At 35.7% G+C, this 23,665-nt stretch overlaps 1 protein-coding gene across 2 annotated transcripts in view; it reads right to left on the bottom strand.

Annotated features, from left to right (window-relative positions):
- The window catches only part of rad18 (RAD18 E3 ubiquitin protein ligase), a 60,182-nt gene that overhangs the window by 18,177 nt on the left and 18,340 nt on the right, over positions 1–23,665 (bottom strand). For both annotated transcript variants that reach the window (XM_015347321.2, XM_015347322.2), the window contains exons 7-11: positions 23,024–23,208; positions 19,080–19,150; positions 17,050–17,110; positions 5,388–5,507; positions 4,219–4,309 (exon numbers count right to left, since the gene is read on the bottom strand). In XM_015347321.2, coding sequence (XP_015202807.2) covers positions 4,219–4,309; positions 5,388–5,507; positions 17,050–17,110; positions 19,080–19,150; positions 23,024–23,208 — 528 coding nt within the window. The remainder of the gene's footprint in view (positions 1–4,218; positions 4,310–5,387; positions 5,508–17,049; positions 17,111–19,079; positions 19,151–23,023; positions 23,209–23,665) is intronic.

Here is a 23,665-nt window from a genome sequence, read left to right as displayed (position 1 = left end):
AACAATTTATGATGGTGTCAGAACACAAGTGGTATAACCTAGTATAACATACTTCAAATAAAAAAACCAAACTTGGAAAAAAACATTTTAGACCACGTTTATGATTGTTTTCTAACATTTCTAACTTCTGTTCCTTTCTATGTTTTCCAGTGAAACTCTTGTATAAACTGTATTTCAATATTGAAGATCAAAGAAAAGTACATACTTCAGTGTGTGGCTAAAATTTTCTGTTGTTCTTAAAGGAAGCATTTTAATAAGCACTCATAATGAGGAATTGTTTTCCTTTCAAAAGACATTAAAAAACAAAAATAAACAGCCAACGAATTTTAAGAAATGAGGCAGCACAGTGGGAATGTGGTTAGCGCTCCTGCCTTAAGTCTTCGATTGTGCACTGGGGCACCTTCTGTGAGACGTTTGCATGCTCGCTCCAGCTCTGGGTCTTCCGATTTTCTCCCATTTTCCAAAGACATGCTGGCTATATCACCCTCCTTCCTTAAATGTACCTATGTGAGTGCCACCTGTGAAAGGCTTCTGTCTTTTTGAGTTTCTGTCCCATCTTGTACCTTGCTCCTGGGATAAGCTCCGGGCTGCCATAACCCTTACCGGGTATTATAGGCTTTCTAAAGACGAATGGACAATGGATTTTAGAAATGTTGCTCAACTGCAAAAGCAGAGCAGTTTAAATTCTTTCCTCCTTGTCTTTCAAGTATTCTCATTCATCTATTACTTTCTTAAGATATCTTGAGTGAAGCTGTTTACCTCTTACACATCAATACAACCTACATTACATTATCATGTATACCACATCTATACACACATTACATAAACTAAGAATTCTATTAAAAATGTATGTTATTAAATAGTCACATATTGATATGTGGTTAATAAACAAAAATTGAATGGAGACCAATAGGAAATCATTAAACTTCACTTTTCGCACATATCTATTTCCATCTTAACTATAACACCTGTTGTAAAAGCAAGAGATGCCATACAAATGGACAGGCTTTAATTGAAAAGGCAAGTTGACAATTTGGAGATCCTAAGCCAGGGAAAACTTGGACTCTGCAAGGTTGTTAAAATAGAAAAATGAAGCAGGTACAGTATTACATTTCTTAAGAGTTATAACAGTTACCATATGTTAAATAATCAGGTAAAAAAATTCTAAAACAGTCACTAAAGGAAAATAAAGTTAAACTCTATTAAATCAAGAGTTTTTGATATGCAACGAAATGTTCATGGATTTCTCCATCTAAGGGAAAAACACTTAAGAGGATATTAATACCAATCACTATTTTCTAAACCCTTCAAAGTAAAAAAAAAACTTTCTAAAAACATTTTAAAAGAACAGGGACTGCTTGAAAAATTATTTGAAATGTTTATTGAGCCTGCACTATACTGAGGGAATAATGTGTAATTTATGACAAGATTTAACAACAGCGACAAAGGCTACCTAAGACAGACAGGGCTTCAGGGCACGCTCTGATGAAGGGCAGAGGTGATTGACAGAGGAAAACAAATTGATTGGAGGATTCTGAACGACCATAATGTGAACAAAGCATAATTAGTTGTGGCCTCGACATAGCTCAGTGTTTCAAAGGAGTTAAAATTGTTTTGGAGAAAGGACTGCCACTATATCATTAGTTATTTCAAGGTCTCTTGGATATCCCCTAAGGTACTGTATGTTTGGTTAAGGTCCATGCCACTACAACTAGTCCATTTATTTTATTCAGATGACACATAAAATCTAGGTCCTAACTCTCCCTGGTCAATGAGAACGGTTGTTCACCCTGGCATCCTGGCCAGATTTTCCCCAGCTTTTACCAATCTAATAATCTCCATCTATGAATTGGCTTCATTACTCTATTGTCCTCCCCACTGAGAGCTGATGTGTGGCGAGCGCATTGGTGCACTTTGGCTGCTGTCACATCGGGCAGGTAATTAAACTGTAATGTGCTGTGAGTGGAATATCCAGAATAGTGCTTTATAAGTGTGATGATGATTTTATTGATATCAAAACTAGCACAATTATCTTATCTTTATAGGCTGATTTTGTGTTTCAATGTTAATGCTCATTGTACTAAAAGCTACAGCACTTGAAAGAAAACAAAGCCTTATGTAAGTGTAGGCAATTATTATTATTATTATTATTATTACATTTCACTTTGATCTTCTCTCTGTAACCCTTTAGACTGGTGTGGTAGATGTATTCATGTAAGTCTTATGTGCTTTTCACACAAATGTTTACATATTGATAATTAGACACTTGACACTCCATAATTTCTTATAGCCTCAGGCGCCTGTTAAAAAATACCATATGAAAAGTCTCAGAAATGGAAAGTTCAGGCAACCAAAGAATCAATCAGTGCTACATTACAATAATGTGGAAGCAGCAGTTCACATACTCTCTTAGTATTCTGGATAGTTATGAGCTGACTAAGATGCATTTAGCATTCTTCAGAATCCGTCCCCTCCCTTGATGGTAATCTTTATTATTCAGTGTCCTTTTTAAGCAGTCAAGTTACCACAAAAATCCCAAAGCACATGTCTCACACCCTACCCTAGCTTTCTCAGGCCTGCAATAGGTAAATGCCAAGCCACGGGAAAGAAACTGTGCAGGGCTGTTTATAGTACAAGTCCTCTGCCATCATTTTTAAATATACTAACATCATGATGAATGACCCAACAGGAAAAAAAACAAACTAAAAAACGAACACTTTTCTGATTCCATGATAAATTGCCAGATGACTTAGGACTTGAAACACTCATCTCTGGGTGATTTCACTTCAGAGCAATATTCCTTTCCATCGCATAAATATCCATGAAGAACAGTAAGAAAAACATGGTCACATAAGGATCATTTAATTCGGATCTGTTGAAAACCACAAACATCACAAATAAGTTCCTAAAAATTCCCTAGTATTTTTTTTTACCTGTACACAAGGTTACAGGAGCTTGGGAAAAACAATAAGCCACAGAGGAGAAGCTCAAGTGCTTGGACAATAAATATCAAATTACTGGGATAAACAGATATAGAAGCTCTGGGTTTCGTGGAAGCTGAATCACTCAAAAGTCTTCCTTGTCTAAGACTTAAAAAATGTGAAGTGTAGAAAATGTAACCTTGGTGTCAACATTCACGATTTCAATGTTAAAATATTTCTACTAAAGGGAAAAAAGTCAAAACCGATTCAGAATTATGAAGCAATAGGTGTCGAATAAAATTGCATTTGAATGCAGAACATACCACCAACATTTCAAATATATAAAACCTATTCCGAGAATTTACCTATATTATGCTTTGACCTGTCAAAGCATAAAAAGTGTAGGCTTGTACAATGTGCTTCACTGAACAACAGAGAACTTGGACATTGAAAAATCCAAACGGAAATAGAAAAAAATCGAGAGGATTACTGATTGTATCGTAAAAACTTGAAACTTTTATCCTGTATTGGAGCAGCTATTCAATTTTATGGCCAGTTAACTTTTTTGAAAATAAAACATGTACTTCTTATATTTAGAACCTTTTTGTATTACTTTATACAAAAGTGCTTTTTGTGCACTTTAAGTGATATTCTAAGCACTTCATTGAACTTTTACACATTCAAACACATTCCATTCAAAGTTAAAAAAATATAGATGCCAGCTACTACTCAGCCAAGTTTCAGGAAACTTTACAAACTGCAGTATAAATCAAAAAGGCCAAACTGCTTCCTACATTTCCCTTAAACTCCAAACCTCTATCGCACTGTTGGTAACAAACCTGTTCAACAGAAACAGACAGCCCCAACACTAAATATTTAGAGACACTTAATATATGCTATGTGTATAGATGTATATAGGGGGAGAGCGGTGGCTCTGTGGCTAAGGATCTGTGCCTATGCCAGGAAGGTTGCTGGTTCAAATCCTGCAGCCAGCAGAGGAATCCTTCTCCGTTGGGCCCCTGAGCAAGGCCCTTAACCCCAACTGCTCCAGGGGCGCTGTACAATAGCTGACCCTGCACTCTGACCCCAGGCTTCTCTCCCTGTCTGTGTGTCTATGTGTCTCACGGAGAGCAAGCTGGGGTATGCGAAAAGACGAATTCCTAATGCAAGTAATTGTATAGGGCTAATAAAGCGATGTTATGTTCTGTTTTGTCCTGTGTTGATCTGACTGGAATACGTATTATGAGTCAGACATACAAAAAACTATTTGGAAGTCTAAAGCATGGTTATATCTTACCTGCTAATGGACACTTCACTGACAGAAGGACTGGGTGGTACAGGAACATGATCTAACGTGACATTATCTTCATGGGAAACTTCAGCTGATTCTACACAGGAAAAAAAGAGTTCCAAAAAGACCATTCAATACAGAACATGAGTAAAACATTTAAATGAGGCAAAGGCCTACTTGCCTCAAGATCTCTATGCTTTGTGTCAAATAATTTGGGGAAAGCTAGCTTTAGCCAAATATGGACAATATAGATTGCTGATAAAAATAAATTCTGCTTTCATTCAGGCCCAAACAATCCATTTTGCTTGAGTCAGCAAATTTCAGAAATACCGCAGGTCCTCTTTAATACAGTATATACACAAATATTCCCATGTACATGCATGTTCATAAGCATATATAATATTCAGTACAGCCTAAGAATGTGTTTATTTAAATGAATTCAAAAACAAAATACAAAAACCTTCTTGTAAACAGTAATTCACAAGCCACAATTACAGTGTTTCAGGGAAATCTAATCAATCTGTACCAAGGGTTAAAAAAAAACAGCGATGCAATATAAACTTCAGAGAATGAAGGAGGGAGAAATAACAAGGGGCTACCAATAAGAGCTGCTAGACAGAGGGGTGATGATGCAGTAAACTTAAAACCCATTTCTGAAGCTGCTGTTTTAGCTCTGGTGAAATATTATGCATTTTAGACTGCAATGCAGACTATTAATAAGAAATATTACCAGCTTTAAATAAAGAGTTATGCATGATTGTGCTTTGTTATTCAATCCCTTTATGGTTAGTGAAGTTTTAACATTATTTGTGATACTGAAAATGACTGTTAGCCACTGTTGAATGATGGCAGCCTCACAGATCTTCCATATCGATTACATATTTATGGCTCTTGGTATGGACTGTCACAGTACAGTGTTGTATAGTGTAATAGGAGTTCTGGACATGGACCATAGAGTCTGTATGTTCTCCCAGTGTCTGCAAGGGTTTTTTTCTGAGTGCTCCGGTTTTCTCCAACAGTCCAAAGATATACTTTTAGAACTGGCTTCTGTGAAAATGGACCCTAATGCAATGTGTGTTTGACTGTGTGTACCCTGTGAAGGACTGGCGCCCGGTCCTGGGTGTACTCTGCCCTGTGGCGAAATACTGTTCTGAAGGTAATTCCCCTGCCTGTACCTGTAGAGCATTCCCTTTCGTGATCCGTTTCCTCCTCTGGCTCCTGTTTCACCTGCTTTTTCTTACAGCGCCCTCTCACCTGTGCAATAAGTTGAGAGAACTCATCCTTGTGCTGTTTCCCTGCAACAAATCACAGCCACAACGCATTGATTACTCATAATAGATGCATGACATCAAATTCACGGTCTTTTCAATAGGCACTTTAATTAAATTTACAAGGGTAAAGAAAGTAAGGTGTTTTTTGTGAGATAAGGGGATGCAAAGCGATGCTTTTAATCTCTCATGCTTTTAAGCATTCATTTCTCATTTATGCAGCCCTGTCCAAAAAAAGTATGAAACCACAACCATATTTTCTATACCCATTTATAAATGTTTAGTGCATTCATTACCAACACAGCTTCCAAAAAATCTCATTACAGTCCACCTACCATTTCATACATCATAAATTCAATTATGTTATTAATTATGAATTATTAATTCAAGTGTTATTAAATATTTGGGGACAATGAGTTTTGTTCTGACAAATGAGTTTGGCAGCTGACAAAACAAAAATTCTTCTGAATCAGTCTGAATCTCCCCTCACAACCTTCACACTACCACTCAGACCACTTTTTTCTGTTATTCCGTCACCTAAATTTAATAAGAGGTAGCCTTTAGTACTAACTGTATTCATTGTTCTACAATAAACTATAAATGGCAATGGCACCATTAGGGAATACAACTACATAAATCAGCTACTTGAACAAACACATTACACATAAAACACTGTCATAACACTTGTAAAGATAAAGTAGAAGTGAAAAGGTTTTCTAGGTTGGTAAACTCCAACACCCCACAATAGAGATTCTACATTTGTACAGAACTGAAATGGAAAATAACAATGGCAATGGTTTCACTTATTTATTTCTCTAGACAGAAAAGAATGATTTGCAAGAGCATCATTAGCCACCGACCATAATACAAGCCTGTCAATCCCAAAGACTTGGATCACATGGATTATGTTTACTGAACATCATAAAAATAAAAGCTGCAAAAACAGTCAGAACACAAGAAAAAGCATACTGCCGCCTGCATATTGTCTGCATATTCACACATTCAGACACAGTTCTGGTGCCCAGAAAACAACTGACTTTTGTACAAATTCCTCATTTTGTTTGAATTAACCCAAGAATCTGTACCAAGATTACACCACAAAATAACATACAAAACGTTTAAAACAATCAGAACTAATAACTAAAAAGGTCCGTTTTAAATGTGAGCAAGTGGGCTTTGTTTTTTCCTTATTTCAATTTATCCTGAAAATTGTATCAAGTATTTGCATGTCTTTCTAAAGCTTGGAAGGCAAGGGGGCCAGGAACTATACATCCTAATAGTCATTTAGCATATATACTGTATATACAGCAAACTGACTGGAAAGTGCACCTAACAAACTTTATTGTATATATTGGTTAATATTAATTGTAAATTGATTATTACAGTATGTGTCATACTAAAGCAGTGCAGTTTTTATTTTGCATTCTTAATCTTATTCTAAATAAATCTGGTCACCAAGAAGAAATGTGTGAAAGACCTGTTTAGATAAAGAGATCACCTTGTATTGGTCCCGAATCCCTTAAAGACAGTATGAATTTCTGTAGTACTTTAACATTTTCATCAAGTGCATAATTCCCTTTTTCTGATGCTTTTTCTAGCAGCTGTATGGTGTAAAGATGAGTAGATTATTGAAAATGACAGCATAAACCTATGACTCAAACGCACAAACAGTTCTATATGTTGGGATAAACACAGATACAAAAATAGATTTAGATTAAAGGAAGAAAATGAATGTTTTGTGTTAGATTTGGCAGACCGACATGACTATTAGATTATGTTAGCGGGAATCAAAACAGAAACAAACAGTAACTGAAAACAGTTGTACACATAAAGCAATATGGAACAGAGCATCCTCTTTGATGATGAAGACAATGTTATTTTCTTAATGTAACAAACATGAAAATGGACATGTGAGTTCATTTGTGAGTTAATCATTCCATTGAATTAAAACCATAACAGAAAATCAGTTTTTAAAAAGATACTTCTATAATGAATATATTCAGAGAAAGAAACGGAAAGAATAATTTTGTCCTAATATATTACATTTTAAAGCATACTATAACTGCAGAGCAAAAACCTTAGACACTACTGTATATGAAAACGTATAGACAACATGACAAATGAGATTTGGATTAAACCTCTGGACATTATATTTTGCAGCTTTAAATTTGTATTATTAATTTTTAGCACAATTCACTTACTAAAATCTTTTGATCAGAACAAAGTCTCTTACAATATATAGCAATACTACAAAAACCATCTCAGCACCAGGTATAAAAAGATGTGAAAACGATGACAGCACAAAGTTGAATTTTATTTCCTTCACAGAATAATCCTTACAATGCTTTACTACATTTGGAACAGGTTCCATCCAAAGCAACGTAGAGCTCTTTCATATTTCTAATTTTCTATAGTGTACCATTCATCCATTTCCTAACTGCTTCATTCAATTCAGGGTCGCGGGGGAACCGGTTCCTATCTTGGCAAGCAAAGGGTACAAGGAAGGATACACCCTGGATGGGAAGCCAATCCATCACAGGGCACACAGATGCACACACACACCAAGTAAGTTTTCCCAGAAGCCAATTAACGAGTATGTTTTTGGACTGTGGGAGCAAACTGGACCACCCAGTGGAAACCCATGTGAACACATGGAGAACATACAAACTCCATGCAGACAGCGACCACAGGTCTAGGATTGAACACAAGGCCTCAGCGCTGGGAGGCAGCAAAGTAAACCGCTGTGCCACTGGTAGCGCATAGTGTACCATTTTAAATAACACAATAATAATCTGCAATTTTTATAGGATTTTTCATATGGACTTCAAAATCACAAAACGCAAAAACATCTTTTTTATATTCATTTAGAAAAGCACCTTGGAGTTTCTTCCTCTTGTTGCACACGGGAATCTCAAAGATGGAACCTTATACATAAATCTAATCTAAAAAGATATTGCTGCATGGGAGTCAGTCCCGAGAAAAGCAACCAGGTACCTTCCAGAGTTCAGGGAAGTGTCCTAAACTTACTGGTTGAAGGAAGAGAACCTTTTTAGACTTACACAAGTGCAAACTACATGGAAATGCATTTTCCCCAACATTTCACTTGCTACACACATTGTTGACACCAACACACTGGATTGTTATGAAATATCTGGATTAGATGCTTAGATCAATAAGCTACTAACTACGTAACTACGATAGATCGAATAGCCTCCTCTTGTTTGTAATCATTCTTATGTTCTTTATTTAAACGAACTATGTATGAACTGAAAGACAATACTGCTGTTTTTCCAATCCATGCTTTCAATTATGTGCTTTTTAGTGGTCAGTGTGGAAAGAAAAGCAGCCTTAATGCACTTAAATGGAATGTAACAAAAAATGCGATTATACTGACAAAAATGCGTGATGGTTTTAAGGATTAAAATCATTCCCAAATTACGAACGCTCTGTCCATCTATGAAAACCAAGGGCTTGGTAAGAAGCAACTCCAACCCTGACAAAAATATGCATCTCATTAAACAACTATGGCAGCTACGATGCCGTTAAATAACTGTTGCATCATGAATTCTTGGAAAGCAAATATTTTGACTGGAATAATTAAAAACATTCTTCTATTTTCAGATTGCATTTCTGGGGCAATCTAGGTTCTCTCTGCTCACCTTCATCTGGAACATATTACCTTTTTTTATGTAATGCACTTGTTACAGGACATGCTAGAGGATTACACTTTTATTTTACTTTATAAGCCACAATTCTTCCACTGTGCGTAAATGTTTATAATATTTGTCAAATTCCATCACGTAAAAATACTCTTGGATATTTGGTAATTTCAGCAAAAAACTAAACAAAATCTTTCTTGAAGCCCACATGTTATATTGGAGATGAAATGGCTAATCACAACTACTTCAAATATGCACATGAAACATCCATTTTAAGGTATGAAGTGTACAATCTTTTACTCCTTGTACTTTAGCTTACTGCTCATCCACTGTTATGCACTATTTGGTACTATTTGACACTGCTGCCTCACAGCTTTAGGGTGCCGGGTTCAATTCTATTTTTGAGTACCTTTTTGTATGGAGTGGAAATATTCATATGCTTTTTCCTGTACTTTGATTTTCTGTGCAGGTCAGGTTTGATTGGCTACTTCAGCACATAACACCTAGACCCCAGGATGAAGAAGATATCTGAAAGCTCATTATACAGCCCTCATACCACAGATGGACAGATAATGGTTCTGGTGCTTCTGTGCCTTATGCTTGGATTGGAGTACAAATTCCACTAAAAAAAATATATTTTAATGTTAGCTAGCACCGAACAAAAACATCATTTTGAGCACCCCATTACGGTCAAATCTTTGGTGAAAAATACAGGGATGGTTAACTGCAGCTTTCTAAGGTTATCTGGTGTATGATCTTAAATGCCTAGTTTACAATGTATCCAATAAAATATGCAGTCTCTTAAAACCATGATGATTTTCACAACCTGCACCATGTGATGGGGAATTCTATTTTTCAATAGAAGGCAGGACTTGTTGAACATTCTATTCTAATAATTCTGAGGCTTTCTATTGGATTTTTTAAAATTATACAGTGACTCATGCAACACTTGCATTCTTCCACTGTACGCTTCATTAGCAACAAAATCCGACAAGACTGCTTTTGAAATCTTTGTGAAATAGGAAACTTTTTATACGTGAAAAACAAAATCAACAAAAGAGGTTCAAAGAATACGCAGAGAAGAAAAAAAAAAGACATGAGCTGGATTCAAAGAACCAGGACTAAATAATGCTCAATATCAGGTTGGGGCAAATGGGGACTTGAAGAGAAGGTTAAGTTTGTACACAAACTAAGTGGACTAAGTCAAGTGCAGGAACAGGAAGGTCATGAAAGTACAGTTCAGGAAGATGGTGAGGTCAGCAAATGGTTTTTCTGTAAAACTTTTCTAAAACTATATTCCCAAGAGATTTAAGGCATTGCAGAGGCCTTAGATGACATCCCAAGGGCTCTCCGCACGGTTTTCGCCTGCATTTCATAAAAACAATCCAAATGCATACCCGCAGACTACGTATTTGAAGATATGATTGGAAATAATATCCCTCCTCCCCCCTTTCAATGTCATTCCCAGTCATGGAATTCCAACGTTTTTGTCTTTTATGGGAAGCATCATACCACAGATGGGCAGACATTCTTTGGAGCATACCCTTAGAAATTGGCTGTGTGACACCCCATGAAGGCCCCACATCCGAAACGTTGTGTTTTCCTTCTTCTCTTTTCACCGTGGAATAAACCTTTACTTGTTCCTTCTTGAAAGCTATACAGTCAAACACAATAAATAATTAAAAAAAAAATCTCTGTAGGTCCAATAGATAATTTAATTCTTGTATTTTACAGACTCCTGTTGGCAGGCGATAATGCAACATTTGGAAGTGTATTTTTCCTCCATCAATTCTTTACCTCAAGAAATAAACCAGTAGTTTTATCATTTTCAGTGCAAGGCTGATCTTTCTCTGAAGACATTTTTATGTTATTGTCACTGCTCTGAACCAAAAAGACATTAATAATGCCTGGTGACAAGCTTGCAGACCTGTGGAGATTGGCTTCAAGAAGTGACATTACAAGATAAAGTTGACAAAAGGGAGTATCTAAGGTTCAACAGCTTGGCTTTTCTGATTTAGAGCTTTTGTACCCAATATTATCTTTGACCAAAATAATAAAATCTGAAACACTTCTTTTCTGTTTTACTTTTTATAGCTGTCACGTTTACTTGAGATTTTGTTTACTGATTTTGTTAGTTTTTCAAGAGAATGGAAATTTACCAAAGCAAAACTGCTGTATTTCAGGATATGTGCAAGTCTTTGAACAGCTTGTAAAGAGTTGATTAATAAAGTAAGCTCCTGAATCCTAGAGACTTCCATTAAAAATACTCTAGCTGATTCTATAATGGGTCACAGATAATGATGTAAAAAACAATCATTACAAAATGAGACCTTGAACTTCATGACTAATAGAAATGAATATGCCATTAGTTCAGCCATACAGTACATGCTCTTATGTCAGTTCATGTCTGAGCCTTCTAGAAAACGAAAGAATAGATATACTGCTCTCAAAATGAGGGACATTTTTGGTTTTGGCAGATTTGTATTTGTCAGTGTTCTTTTTTTCCCCAATAAATCCAAAATCACATTTACTTTTAAATGTAGGCCCATCCAATGTGGAATTCCTAATTATGTATCCCCAAAATAAAAACAGAATAAAGAACAGAAAATAGACGAAAAAAAAACTATACATTCATCAATTTTTCAACCACTTTATCCAATATGATACAAGGGGAGCTGGAGCTGGAGCCTAAGCCAGCAAGCAACGGGCACAACCAGGACGAGATACAAGTCCTTTGAAAGGCAGACACACAGTCACAAAGGGCCAATTCTCCTAGAATGCAATTAACCTGCCAGTATGTTTTTGGACTGTGGGAGGAAACCCATGGGAAAACAGTGAGAAAATACAACTTCTACACAGATAGCACCCCAGTTACAGAATTGAACCTACAGTTCCAGTGCTGTGAGGCATCAGTGATAACCGACTGCACTATCATGGTGCCTGCCTCTCACAATACAGCCATTCAACAAAATTTCCAGGGGACAACGGAACTAGAAGCTTATACGTCAGCGCACAGAGTGCGCATAGCACAGAAGTTGTGTGAAGTGACCAGGGCTGAACAAATATTTCATTATTGGAAAAGTACCCACTTCAAGGGCAGTATTTTTGCTTGTATCGCTTAAAAACACAGCAGGGACAAGGAGTTTGCAACTGCATGTAAGTTTCTGCCAGGAATTAGACGAAATGTATTATCCAGTGAACATTAAGTTAACCTTAACTTAGAGAGAGATCTGCTTAAAATAAAAATACTATATGCATTCACAGGCGTTCCAGTAATAAACTGATATCTCAACATGAAAGTAACCTACCGTGTGGTAAATGGTACCGAAGCAAGTTCACCAGATTACAGAACAGCTTCTACCTCCAGGCAATAAGACTGCTAAACAGCCAACCTGCAGCTCCTTTAGCAAATCACTCATAATGGCTACATGGACGCACAGTTTTCATTGCATTCAGCATAACTGCACTACTTGGACATAATATATTGCATACACCATGGACACATAGCAGCTCTATTCATATTGAGTTTTATTCAGTTTCTACTACATTATTATCTATTATCATGTAACTTTATTTTCGTAACCTTAATTTTGTGATTTTTGTTATTCTTGTGATTTTTGTGAGCTCGCACAAAAGACATTTCATTGCCAGCAACTACTACTGCACGCTGTATTGTTGTGCATTTGATAAATAAACTTTGATTTGATTTGAACAAATACCACAACTACACCTACAAAATAATATAAAAACAAACTAACAAAGTCAGTTGTCTGCAACAATGCATTATGCAATACAGCTGCATAATGTTGAACACATGAAAAGGAATATGATACAAAACAGAAGTAGTATTTTATTCATTTTTTAAACATGACTAACCTCTGCAATACTACACTGTCAGCAGGTCAAGGTGGTTAAGACGACATTTTGTGTGTTTTGTTTTAAAAGCCAAATTTTCATTTCAAATTCCACTTCAAGCATCTCGTTTGAAAGACTTAAACCACAACCAGTCAAAAAAATGGAGAATAGCAATGTTCAGATGTGCAATCTAAACAGATTTGATAGCTTCTCAAACAATAACCACAACAAAGAGGAAAGATCCTGGATAAGAGGCTGTTTTTGAGGGTTTTTGTGTGATCACAGACATGTAATTTAATATTAAACTGGAAACAAATAAGATACATACAAATAAGATACATACAAGCTTTTATAGTAATTAAGGACAGTTTCATCCAGGCCATCTTTGCTGAACAAATCTGAATGTCACATTATTTTACTGAAATTATTTAAATGTTTTGGGAAAAATAATTTTACTAAGTTTTTAATTTTAAATAAGTATAGAATACATACAATTCTATACTTAGAACATAAAGAAGAAACAGAAAAAATACTGTCTAGATTCCAGTATTGAAAAGAAAGAAATTTCTTTTTACAGGAGTGCAATCAGCCTTAATTCCCTAGGAAAAACAATATATATATATAATCACAGAAAATATTTACTAAGGAACTACGCTAGCCATGTCTAGAATGTCATTAAGATTTTTTTTTCTCCCTAAGGACATGATTCTTAACTTAAATCAAAAGAACGCAACAGAACAAACATTGCACTAGTGTATTTTCTATAACACTTGGCTGCATTTGGAAGCATTTTTCATTTCCCATGATATACTTAAAATACATTCACATTTTAACATTAACTTTTAAACTGTCAGTCTCACTTTGCTTAAAAACTCAATTTAAAAAGTAATGACAGCAATATCTGTACTAAAAATAATCCCCCAGGACCGAGGCAGGTATTTTTACAGCCTTCTCTTTTTAAGTGCAGGCAATGTTTATATCACTAGAATAATGACGAGCAGAACTGTGACTCATTGGTCTCAAGTGATTAATTAAGAATTTATCACTGCCGGTTTTCTATTCATAGGTCTACATACTGGTTCTAGATTAATGTTTTAAATTTCCTTCAAAGTAAAATCTGTACGTTACCGCTTTTATCATCTGCTAGTAAAAAAAACAACGGCAGACTTTTTAGGTCATGTCCTTCTCATACTGTTGGTCATTACAATACTTGACTACAAATAAAATACTTGCTGTCGCAACTGGAAGTCAATCATGCCACTTGCTGTATACTTTAAATACATAAGCCTCAGGAGAAACAACGAGAATGGATCCTGTGCTTTTGCAAAGGAAAAAGGAACTCATTAAATGCCTTAACATGCATTTCCCCCTCTAACATGGAAAATCTTTCAGAGGGATAAGCTCCCAGCTACTGTGTAAGCAGCCAGACAGAACATTGTAAGTGTTGTGGCCCTTTTATGTAATCCACCAATACTTTGGCCTCTGTTGCAGACCTCAAATTAACTTTGCTTGTTTATATGGAATACTATACTATATGGTTCAATATAAAGTTGTTAATAATTAATAATTAATAATTGCTTACACTTATATAGCACTTTTCTGGACACTCCACTCGAAGCGCTTTACAGGTAATGGGGACTCCCCTCCACCACCACCAATGTGCAGCATCAACCTGGATGATGCGACGGCAGCCATAGTGCACCAGAACGCTCAGCACACATCAGCTATCAGTGGGGAGGAGAGCAGAGTAATGTAGCCAATTCATAGAGGGGGATTATTAGGAGGCCATGATTGGTAAGGGCCAATTGGAAATTTGGCCAGGACACTGGGGTTACACCCCTACTCTTTTTCGAGAAGCGCCCTGGGATTTTTAATGACCACAGAGAGTCAGGACCTCGGTTTTACGTCTCATCTGAAGGACGGCGCCTGTTTACAGTATAGTGTCCCCGTCACTATACTGGGGCATTAGGACCCACATGGACCGCAGGGTGAGCGCCCCCTGCTGGCCCCACTTACACCTCTTCCAGCAGTAACCTTAGTTTTTCCCAGGAGGTCTCCCATCCAGGTACTGACCAGGCTGACACCTGCTTAGCTTCAGTGGGTTGCCAGTTGTGAGTTGCAGGGTGATATGGCTGCTGACATTTAAGTGGTATAGTACATCATGTGAACTTCCTACACCAGAACAGAGTTGTAATGGTGGTCTTTATGAACAGTGATGCTAGTTAAAAAGCAGAACCGGAAGTGTAGCCTGAACTCACGTGAGAGTTTGCAAGGAAACAGCTGTGGATGTAGCTGGCTTTCTTTGGTAACTTAATCGTCATGCTGTAAAGGGTAAATACAACCTAAAAAGTGTAAACAATGCCATTTTTACCCCATTCCACCCCCATATTTCACTGAACTGTGTATTTATTATTAATAGCTGTTCATAACTTTGTTTGGGATATTAACAATCTTAAAAGGAGTCTAAAACCTTTTCATACAAAGGCTGCTTTGTTGGGCGATGCAGTGACAATTAGGCCACCACAAGAGGCTGCCATAGAGTTGCCCTTAAAGACAGGTTAATCTCCAATTACCCACCTATTGTTTATATAGGAGTTCACCTGTATTTCACATGGTGATTAACTAGTTAGAATACTGAATGTGATCGTGGGCTGTAGGATAGTTAAAGGTGCTTAAGACTTACACAAGAAAGTCAGTTCAGAGTTTTAGAAATTTTCTTTGAGAGTTAGTGTTCGGTTTAAGTCTGTCGGTGTGGGTGTCAAGTTACAAGGCTTGGTTAGACTGAGGTCCAGGAGACCAGATAGGTGGAGTCATTTGAATTAACATCGGTCTGGACTAGCGTTATGTGTGAAGGTCCCTTCCATAGCCATGCTGCCCGCAGGGATGATCATGCGCTTAACTTGTGCCATAAAACTATCACAAGACAAAACATGCCACAGTTTGTACAGAGCAACCTAAAGTAATACTCCATCCATTAGTGTAACATAAAATTATTTGATCATTCTTAATTTTATTTAACACAACACCAAACTACAAACAAGTCACAATTCAAAATAACATGCATCCCTATATTGACATTATGTCAGTGGAGTGTTCAGAGTGGAGTGTTCCTACACATGCCTCTGAACAAACATACCTTCGCACCTGCAAAGTGAAACTGTTTCATATGACAGGAACCACCTATTCAGACAGTGGGCGTTTGTGCTTGGCTAAGGAGCCAATGGTGCAAAACTATAATCTGCTAGATTATGACTTGAACATCTCTAAATCAGGATCTGCCCTAAAAGGTGCATGTGACACCAATATCATGCAACAAGTCATTGAGATTGATGCCAATAAATTACTGAGGTTGCTTTAAAATTTGGCAGAGAATATAACAGGACCCTGCTACTATGAGCCTTAGTGGAGCTTTAATCCCACCCAGAAATGAGCAATGGTGTTTTTTTTCCTGCTTTTATATACTTTTATTTATTACCGGATATTTTTTTATCCGACCTGTTGACTGGCGTGTCTTTTGAGAAAGCAGTCTGTATGAAAGGGATAACCTAATTTGTGCTGCGTGAAAGTGTTTTTGAAGAATTCTTGATTTGCCCCTGAAATGGTACCGTACCCACAATCCTTTGAAAAAATATCTTGGGCGACGAGAAAAAATGTCAATATGTGCGTACAAATGTAGATGCAGTATATTACATAAAGTACAGCTGTTAAAGAACTGACACCCTATTCAATTTGATATATATAAATTGGATGCACAACATCTTACACAGATAAGACATTTGCAAATCCACTTAACATCATGTTGCAAAGTAATAAGTAATTGAAGGTTTTAAAAATGCATTATTGCCAATGGGATAAAATCAATTCACTTTAACCTCAGATCCCTATGTGCTAAAGAAAATTAATATCAATTAATTTGACATTTAATGTTGCTATTCAAATAAAAACACTTCAGGATTCTACAACAGCAGAGACTCTCCTTATCCCACAATTTCAAAAACTAGATGATGGTCCACAAATTGTTTTAAGAAAGATAATGTAATTGAACACTAACTTACGATATTTGGAATGTAATTCATCTATTTCTTCTTCAGTTTGATTTTTTGAAAACACCATTACCTAAAAACAAGAAAACAAAAAGAAAAATATTTTTACTTTGCATAAAATCTAAATCCTAACAAAGCAGTAACATATATACCTTGCAAACCTTTGCCTTTCACTGTAGACCCCTTGTTAATGAGAAACATCATTCAGCAAAATGGACTTAAGTCATGTCTGATCTTTAAAGTGTACCTCCTACAAAATGGTCATTTTCATGATAATATTGTTGCAGTAAGTTTTGTTGAAGCTCAGTATATTATACAGATCACATCACGTATGACTCTGGATAAGGGCATCATTAAAATTAATACATAGCTTTTATACCTGCTGAGGTAACTGTCACTTTCCTTATTTTATAAAATTAAAACCACAGTTCCCTTCAAAATCAGAAAACACAAGATGAAAAATACACGAGTCCTCACCGTAATGTGAATATACACAAAACGCAGATCAAGAAGGCAATTACAAAAGCAAATTATGTATTAATAGCAATCCACTTTCTTTAGTTGTTAAGTGTAGTGCTATGTTCAACCCATGAGTTGAAGCAGATGGAGCATTGAAATAATCATCACATGTAATGCTTGCTTAAAAGAGGGCAGAAAAAAAACACCTCCTCCAGCACACTTCCAATTCCGTATTAAAAAAAACATGCTCTAGAAAAACAAAACTTGCCGCGGACAAAGCTGGAAAACAGCACGTTTGTCTACTTCAGGACGTGATTTGATTGGAAGGGTACATCCAGTCCCGTAACTCCATCCTGTTGTTGCTTTCAAGCTGATTTTTATTTACAGCAGAGCCATTCCAATGCACAGTGGCGCAAGAGGAATTTGTCTCAGAAAGCCTCAGAAAGTGCTTTTTCTGGGATAAGATGAAACTAAATATGGGTAATTAGCATTTAAACTATACAAACCTCCGATAGCTGGAAGTGCCATGTTCACTTATATTGGATTAATTATATAGACTATTAATACATCAGTGCACCTCCCATTAACAGAAGATCTGAAGACTGATATTGCAGAATGCAGTCTAAAAAGCTATTATATAAACTATCACAAGCATGATAGCTCAGCTTCCACATAATATAAAGGCTCATATTTAATGTTAATTGCTGATTTTTCATTTTCTGGTCAATAATCCATCCATCCACTTTCTAAACCCTTTATCCAATACAGGGTTGCAGGGGAGCCAGAGCCTATTTTGTTCAATAATGTAGGCAAAAATATTACATAGCCCCAGTTAGATAAATAGACCTTCTGTGGCAGCGACAGGCAATGTACAATCAGTTGACATACAGTAACATAAGACTATCACCGTCTCAGGTTTAAGATTTAAATTCTATTGAAAATCCACAGTTCAGTCACATATACTATTACGCTCATCACAACTTCAGTTTCATGCTGAGGGGAATGGGATGCAACAGAATAGAAAATATTTCCAAAAGTTTGTGGAACACCCAGAGAGGCCCCACAGTTTAGTCAATGCAGGTTCTTAACATTGTGGTCAGGGAGTATATTCACATATCATTAATGCAATTAGGTTTAATAACACCTAACGGAGCAGTTTTTCCTTGCAGCACTGGGTACCTGGGTTCAGCTCCTAGGGTGCTATCTGTGTGGAGGATGCATGTACTACCTGGGTTTTTGTGGGTTTCCTCTGGGTGCTCCAGTTTCCTGCCACAGTCCAGATATGCTCGTAGGTTAATCAACCTCAGTGAAAATTGTCCCTGGTGTGAGTGTGCATCTGTGTTTGTGCCCTGCAATGCACCTACCAAAGCTATGGTTTTTAACTGCTGAAAGATCAAGCTAATCACATCATGTTCATATAGGAATAGAGTAACATCTCGCAAAAATATTAAAGATTAGTGAAAAAATACATTTAATTGCAGTGTAAAAAAAAAGCTAATTCAATGGGATTTTTATTTTTTTACAAAAACACTATGCAAAATAAATTGAAAAGCACTTCATAGACATTACAAAAAAACACTTACACTTTTAGATTTACCCTCCAACTGGGTTTTCAGCTTCTCATTTCTTTCAACTTCTTTTGCTATCTCTTGTGCTGCAAAAAAATAATCCAAAGTCATGAATACTATTCAAAACAACTGCAAATAAATATGTAATGGAATAATGCTGGGCTACACTAAAATTTTAATCTTTAATAACTAGTTATTGTAATTGTAGCCACAATCACTGAAAGAAAGCTTTAATGAGTAAAATTAATGTCCTTAAAATAGTGGCATTAATACATTTCAGAATCAGTTTCAGATTAATAAAAAAATAGAGATATTAACATTAGTAGACGGGTTTTTCTGCAAGTAAAACTAAGATTCATGAAGTACCTGTTAGCAAAATGATATCCCTTCAACATTCATACAAATATACAAAAGGGCTTCTTAAACTTCATTTTTTAAATTTTAATTCCTCAGACGGTGGGGAGGAGGTGAGGGTGCTAGTGCTGAAAAAAATAGTTTTCAGTTTACATCACAGTCTGTTCATATACTATATATATATATGATCTGGACAGTTTATTGCTGACAGGTTTGGGCACAATCAGTCACCCTAAAATGTTGAATGCTTCACAAAGAAAAGCCCAATGTGAAAACTCCACGTAAGAAGGTTAAAAAAGAAGGCACATCATTTGGTATGTCTAGCTCATTTTGCTAATAGAAGCTAATTGTTCCAGATATCTTGTTAGGGTATCAAATAGCTTTGTTCATGCTCTGCAAGCTTTTCTGTGAAGCTTCACAGTCTTTGTCTCTCCCACAAACACATTTAGACGTTTGAAAAACATTAAAAAAACAAAATATACCAATTTTTTTCCTCACAAAATATTTTTCAAGCATTTGAAGAAAAAAAGAAAATTCCAATCCTATCCTTTAACTCTCTATAAAACATGGGGTTTGAATTTTAATTTACAGCATGTAGGCTGTTTATGTTTTTGAACAAAAGCTGGAAGCGAAAGCCTCAGAATGTGGAGTGATATTTGTAATATAAATAAGTACTATGTACATTTCTAAATCTTTAGTTACTGTGAGAATGTGTAAATGTTCTTTATTAAAAAATAAAAGTGTAGCTACAGTCTAAAAGTTTTCTTTTTAAAACAGAAATGCAGCACAACACAGCAAAAGGTATTCTTCTTTGATCACTGCTAAGGCAGATGGGTCAAAAACTATGCTGCACTGCATTCTGACACACATATCCAATGCAACAACAATTCTTAACTGAATTACTGTGTGCATTTTCAACATAAAGAAGTGTATGGATTTCTTCCAGATTAGATTTAAAAAATAGATTACAATTAATGGTCAATGAACATAATCTTCAGCTTCTCTTTAAATACTCCATAGTTTAGTGCCAATAGTGAATACATTTGTGAATAAGTAAGCAATAATATTCTAACAGCTTAATGTTTTCATCTACCCATTTTCATTTTAACAGTATACAGTCCTAATGTTGCACATCAAGTATTGATTTTCACTTTAAAGTAGACACTAAGGCTTATAATTAAGGTACATCATTATCTTGGTGTTTTTCTAAAGTGGCAATACCACTGTTGATGCATGGCAAATCCATAACTTAAAACTGAGTGCTCTTAAAACAAATAAATCATTTGTTAACTAAATCCTAGCCAAAAGCTAGCACTGCTAATAAAATGCAGCGGTACGGGTTCTTATTACAAAGACAAAAATAGCACAAAACACCCCTGTTATGTTTCAGCTTTTATACCTGAAAGGAAGGTATACCAATTTAAAAGAAACCACTTTGCACTGCAAGGTGATCTCTTTATATTCTGTGTATATTTAAGTTCTAGATAGGCTTAAAACAAATGTTTTAAGACTTAAGAGTTAAATAAAAAGTGGAAAAAACCTGGATACAATCCTAGAAAAATAAACCAGAACAGGAAAATACAGGCCATCTCATCTGAACATTTTGAAATGGTAATTGAATGTTAGCTAGCCTCCTCTGGATAGTAAAAAACGAATACATTCCCACAGGTCATGACGAACAAGCTGTTTGTGTCAACAGCAAGGGAATAGAATGGTGTCCATCTGCCAGCCACCCCTTTCGGACACAAGTGAGTGTTGGTATGGGAAAACCAGTGAACTTCAACAAAAACATTTAAAAATGACATGCAGAACGCAATGCGTGAGAATTTCTCCTGAGGTTTTTGTTAAAAATAAAGCATAAAGAACATATTGAGTCCTATCAATGGGAAAAGTTGGGAGTCTGCCTTAGGCAACTTGCTGCCTGAGAGAAAACATTACTGAAGGCCACGCAAGTAGACACAGAAGGAATCTGCTGTGTCTTTATAAATGAAGAAATCAATATTCATGGTAATAAAGAGAAAGACAACGCAAAAATCAGTTTGAAACAGCTATAATAAGCATATGTAATATAACACGCTTGACAGGTTTTTCTTCCCATTAATATTCTCTGGCAGTTTAGAACGATATAGTGATATATAGAACATTTCTGGGATTGTTTAATATTCTTCAGATTTATAGGCTAAGTAATGAGTTGTTAAATCCAATATGAAATGCTGTGTAATAGTATTAATCATGCCATCTTGATAATCTATTATTTTAGTTTTCAAAGTCTGCAGTCCTTTAATAACTTTGAGAAAAGAGCAATGGAGATTCATTGTAACTGCAAAGCATTCTCAGACAATAATAGCTGTAGAAATAAAGGACGGAGCTTTTTTCTCCAACCACAAAAAATCAGCTCTACACTGTTTGAGAACGTTAGCAAATAAATAAACATTTTTACTATAGCTATCGGTTTGCATACCTTAAATTAGAGAATTAGACCAAACTGGACATAAATTGGACTTTTATAGCAAATGCTTTTTGTGAATAATCCAATTAAATACTGCTTCATTAAACACCAGCAAAGGAGTCAGTAACATACATAATAAGTATAATAAATAGCTATATAATTCTAATAAAAATAAACTCAGATTAATAAAGAGAAAGTCACTCTACATTTGGTAACTATAGATTCTGTGGAAAATTCCTCTGGTTTAAATCATATTTTAATATTCCTTTTTACAGGAATTATTTATATTATTCCTTTGTATGCTGTTTGAAAAGTAGATGTTATTGGCACTTCCTGAGATTTACTGTAAGTTCAGTTTTACAGCATTTCAAGTCCTATTCATAACAAATGTTATAAGCAAATCATTTCAAATAATTTGATTATTATATAAGTCATTTCCTGTAGAAATTATTAGAAAGTAAAAGTTCATTTTAGAAAATATTCTTTAAATCTTTAGTATTGAAATGGGTGAGTGTAATATTTGTCAACATCCATTTTGATTTTCCAAATGCACTTAAAAATGCTCAGAGAGTTACATTAAAAAAGTACCTAAATTTGAATGATGTTCTACAACAGAGGATAATCAAAACTGAGCAAAGAGAAGATGCAATGAAATTAATTGTATTCAGCAAGTGCAGGTTTATTTCATCTTAAGTTGCAAAGAATTACTCCAGGAACTTGCGCAAATTTACTTTAGTGCCTATGCATGCTAAAGCAGCTTAAAAGGGCTCTCATGTGGTATACACTACAGGATCTGACAGAAGAGAATGAGTAAATCGTAACCCATTTGCTTTGGTTTTTAAGATTTAATCCCTGGAGGGCAAGCTTCAAGAAACTGGCCAAAAAACAGGAAATTAAAAACACAAAAAGTACTGAAGGTGTATAAACTTTTGACAGATCTATTCTGCGCTATAGTGTCGCTTTGAAATGAAAGTGATAAACCGTGCCATAACACAATGGGATTTTTTTTAGAGATGACTACTGTTAAAATATATATAGATATATTTTATCTTCAAGTGCAGTGTCCTCTCATCTTTCGATCTGCAATTCTACAAAACAAAATAATGTCCCGTCTTAAGATCTTTTTCATCTCAACACAAAAAGCACATGCAAATACCTGATTTGGGATTTAAAGAGTCACACTGGGCATTGTACACGTGTACAAACTCCTGGTGCCTTTTAATAAGTTGTTGCCGGCTACCGTAGGTAGGAAGGTTGAGGTCCTTGAGTCTCTTTTTCAATTCCCGTTCAGAAAGGAGATCGTAAACCACTTTTGCCACATTCTTCCTTCTGCTAACAGAGCTGCAAAAAGACACAAAGTTCATGCCAATGGTCCTTTTCATGTCCAAAAGAAGTCTAGGAAGTTTAGTTTAGAAACAAAGCAGAAGCATGAAAAAGAGTAGGTGCTTATCAATAAATAAGCATTACTAAGTAAAGTAAGTGTGGCATACTTGTTTTCAAGTTCACAGAGCACCTTAACATCCATTCTCTTCAATGAGGATGAAACATTTTGAAGAACAAATTTAAGCTATTTGAGATTTTACAGGACTGTATTATTTAGCCGGAGGCCTGTCATTCTATCAGAAATACTGTAATTACATATTTAAAAACAATAACATTATATTCTTCTGAAGATTAACAAATCACTGAAAGATGTGAAAAAAAATCAACAGGATATAGTATAGTAGCAACCTCGCCTTTACAAGTGCCTTTCTATAATTCTAATGGCTTATTTTACTAGTTACCACTGTGTTTTACT

This window comes from Lepisosteus oculatus, chromosome 4, assembly GCF_040954835.1.
Source record: "Lepisosteus oculatus isolate fLepOcu1 chromosome 4, fLepOcu1.hap2, whole genome shotgun sequence".
Taxonomy (NCBI): Eukaryota; Metazoa; Chordata; class Actinopteri; order Semionotiformes; family Lepisosteidae; genus Lepisosteus; species Lepisosteus oculatus.
Note: the sequence above shows the minus strand (reverse complement) of the source record. Positions and strands in the feature narration are given on the sequence as shown.